At 56.1% G+C, this 1,570-nt stretch overlaps 1 protein-coding gene across 1 annotated transcript in view; it reads left to right on the top strand.

Annotated features, from left to right (window-relative positions):
• Nucleotides 1-1,570, top strand: part of VOLCADRAFT_70347 (uncharacterized protein) — a gene marked incomplete at both ends in the record, with an annotated part of 9,032 nt that overhangs the window by 5,793 nt on the left and 1,669 nt on the right. Inside the window, 3 exons of the mRNA XM_002959029.1 lie at nt 143-217; nt 794-901; nt 1,150-1,276. Coding sequence (XP_002959075.1) covers nt 143-217; nt 794-901; nt 1,150-1,276 — 310 coding nt within the window. The remainder of the gene's footprint in view (nt 1-142; nt 218-793; nt 902-1,149; nt 1,277-1,570) is intronic.

Here is a 1,570-nt window from a genome sequence, read left to right as displayed (position 1 = left end):
CAAAGCGAACCTTCTAACCGCATTTTACCAAGTCCTAACCGTCAACGGAAAATGGGTTTGCTGTAGCGCACATTGCTCTATCCACGTTTTTACCTGTTGCAGTTTTTTATTCAGTTGCTGCACCTAACAACCGACAAAACAGATTACTTCGGAGATCAAGGGCGTTTTGGATTTGGTGGAGGAGACGTTGGGAACCTTTGGATTCCACGAGTACGAGGTGAGCTGGGTACGACATTGTGTACAGAAATCGTACTACTGCATTTCCACGTACACCTACATTGTATTTTTGGGCGAGGCCCCGGGCGCGAAGCGCCATTCGGGGGGCCGAGCCCCCCGGGTTCACTGCAGTCAGTCAGTCAGTCAGTCAGTCAGTGGCTTACATATCCCGCCCCGCAAAAAATAGCGTTTGAATGCTATATCCCTTCTATATCGAAATGCCAAAGGAGACATTCCAGATAAATCGGAGCGCGACAATCCATGGCTCCGAGTTTGGCGGAGGAGGGCGGGGTCGCCCAGGTCGGGCCGTTGCGCAGGCGGAGGTGCCAGCCCCCACAGCGGGCCATGTCGGTGGGAGCAAGTGGCTGCACCGGGGCCGGGCCCCTTTTCGGCTTTGAAAAGCCGCCCCCCTAGTCACACTCCTAGCTCGCAACCGCTCCCCCCTTTATCCCCTGCACCACCCCTAGTCGCGTATCCACACCCCCTTCTTTACCCCCACCCCCTTGAAAGCCCCCACGTCCCCTCCCCTCCCTCCCTGTGCTACCCTCCCCCCCCCCGGCCCCCCCGGCCCCTCCAGATCAACTTGTCTACCCGTCCGGAGAAGTCAGTGGGCGATGACGTCATCTGGTCGACAGCGGAGGCGGCTTTGGTGGAGGCGCTGGGGGCCAAAGGCTGGAACTACCAGGTGGGGTAGAGTGTATGTATGTAATGTATATGTGTACATGTACATGTATGTACGTATGTGGGTGGGGGGGAAAGGGGGGCTTCAGGGGGGGAAACGTCTCCTCCGATTGACACGTACACACATACATACACACACGCACATTGTATATGTGTACTTTGTGTAACTCCTGAACACGGCTCGAATCCTTACAAGACACAAACACGAACACGAACACACATATACACGTGTTCGGTCCCTGGTCTGGTCAGGTTGACGCGGGCGGTGGCGCCTTCTACGGCCCCAAGATCGACATCAAGATCCGGGATGCCATCGGCCGCAAGTGGCAGTGCTCCACCATCCAGCTGGACTTCAATTTGCCGGAGCGGTTAGTATTCGGTTAGTGGTTGAGGGTTGCAAATGTGGGGTGGGGCTGGAGTGGCGGAGGAAGCGGGGGGATCAGATCAGGTCATCAGCACGACGTGAGGTCGCCGAAGGGGGGGACAGCACAAATAGCCCGCGGGGGGAACAACTTCCGATTTGATGGAAGGGGGGAAAAGAGGAGATGGGGAAGAATTACATCTGCAAACTCTGTACAACAACTTGCACGAATTTATGTAATACACCAATAAGCCTTAAGCACCCTCCCCATCTCAACCACCCAACTCCCAACCTCTTCCCCCCCACCCCACC

The sequence above is a fragment of the Volvox carteri genome, assembly GCF_000143455.1.
Source record: "Volvox carteri f. nagariensis unplaced genomic scaffold VOLCAscaffold_119, whole genome shotgun sequence".
In the NCBI taxonomy this organism is placed as follows: Eukaryota; Viridiplantae; Chlorophyta; class Chlorophyceae; order Chlamydomonadales; family Volvocaceae; genus Volvox; species Volvox carteri.
The sequence above is the reverse complement of the archived record's forward strand: the minus strand, read 5'-3'. Positions and strand labels throughout refer to the sequence as shown.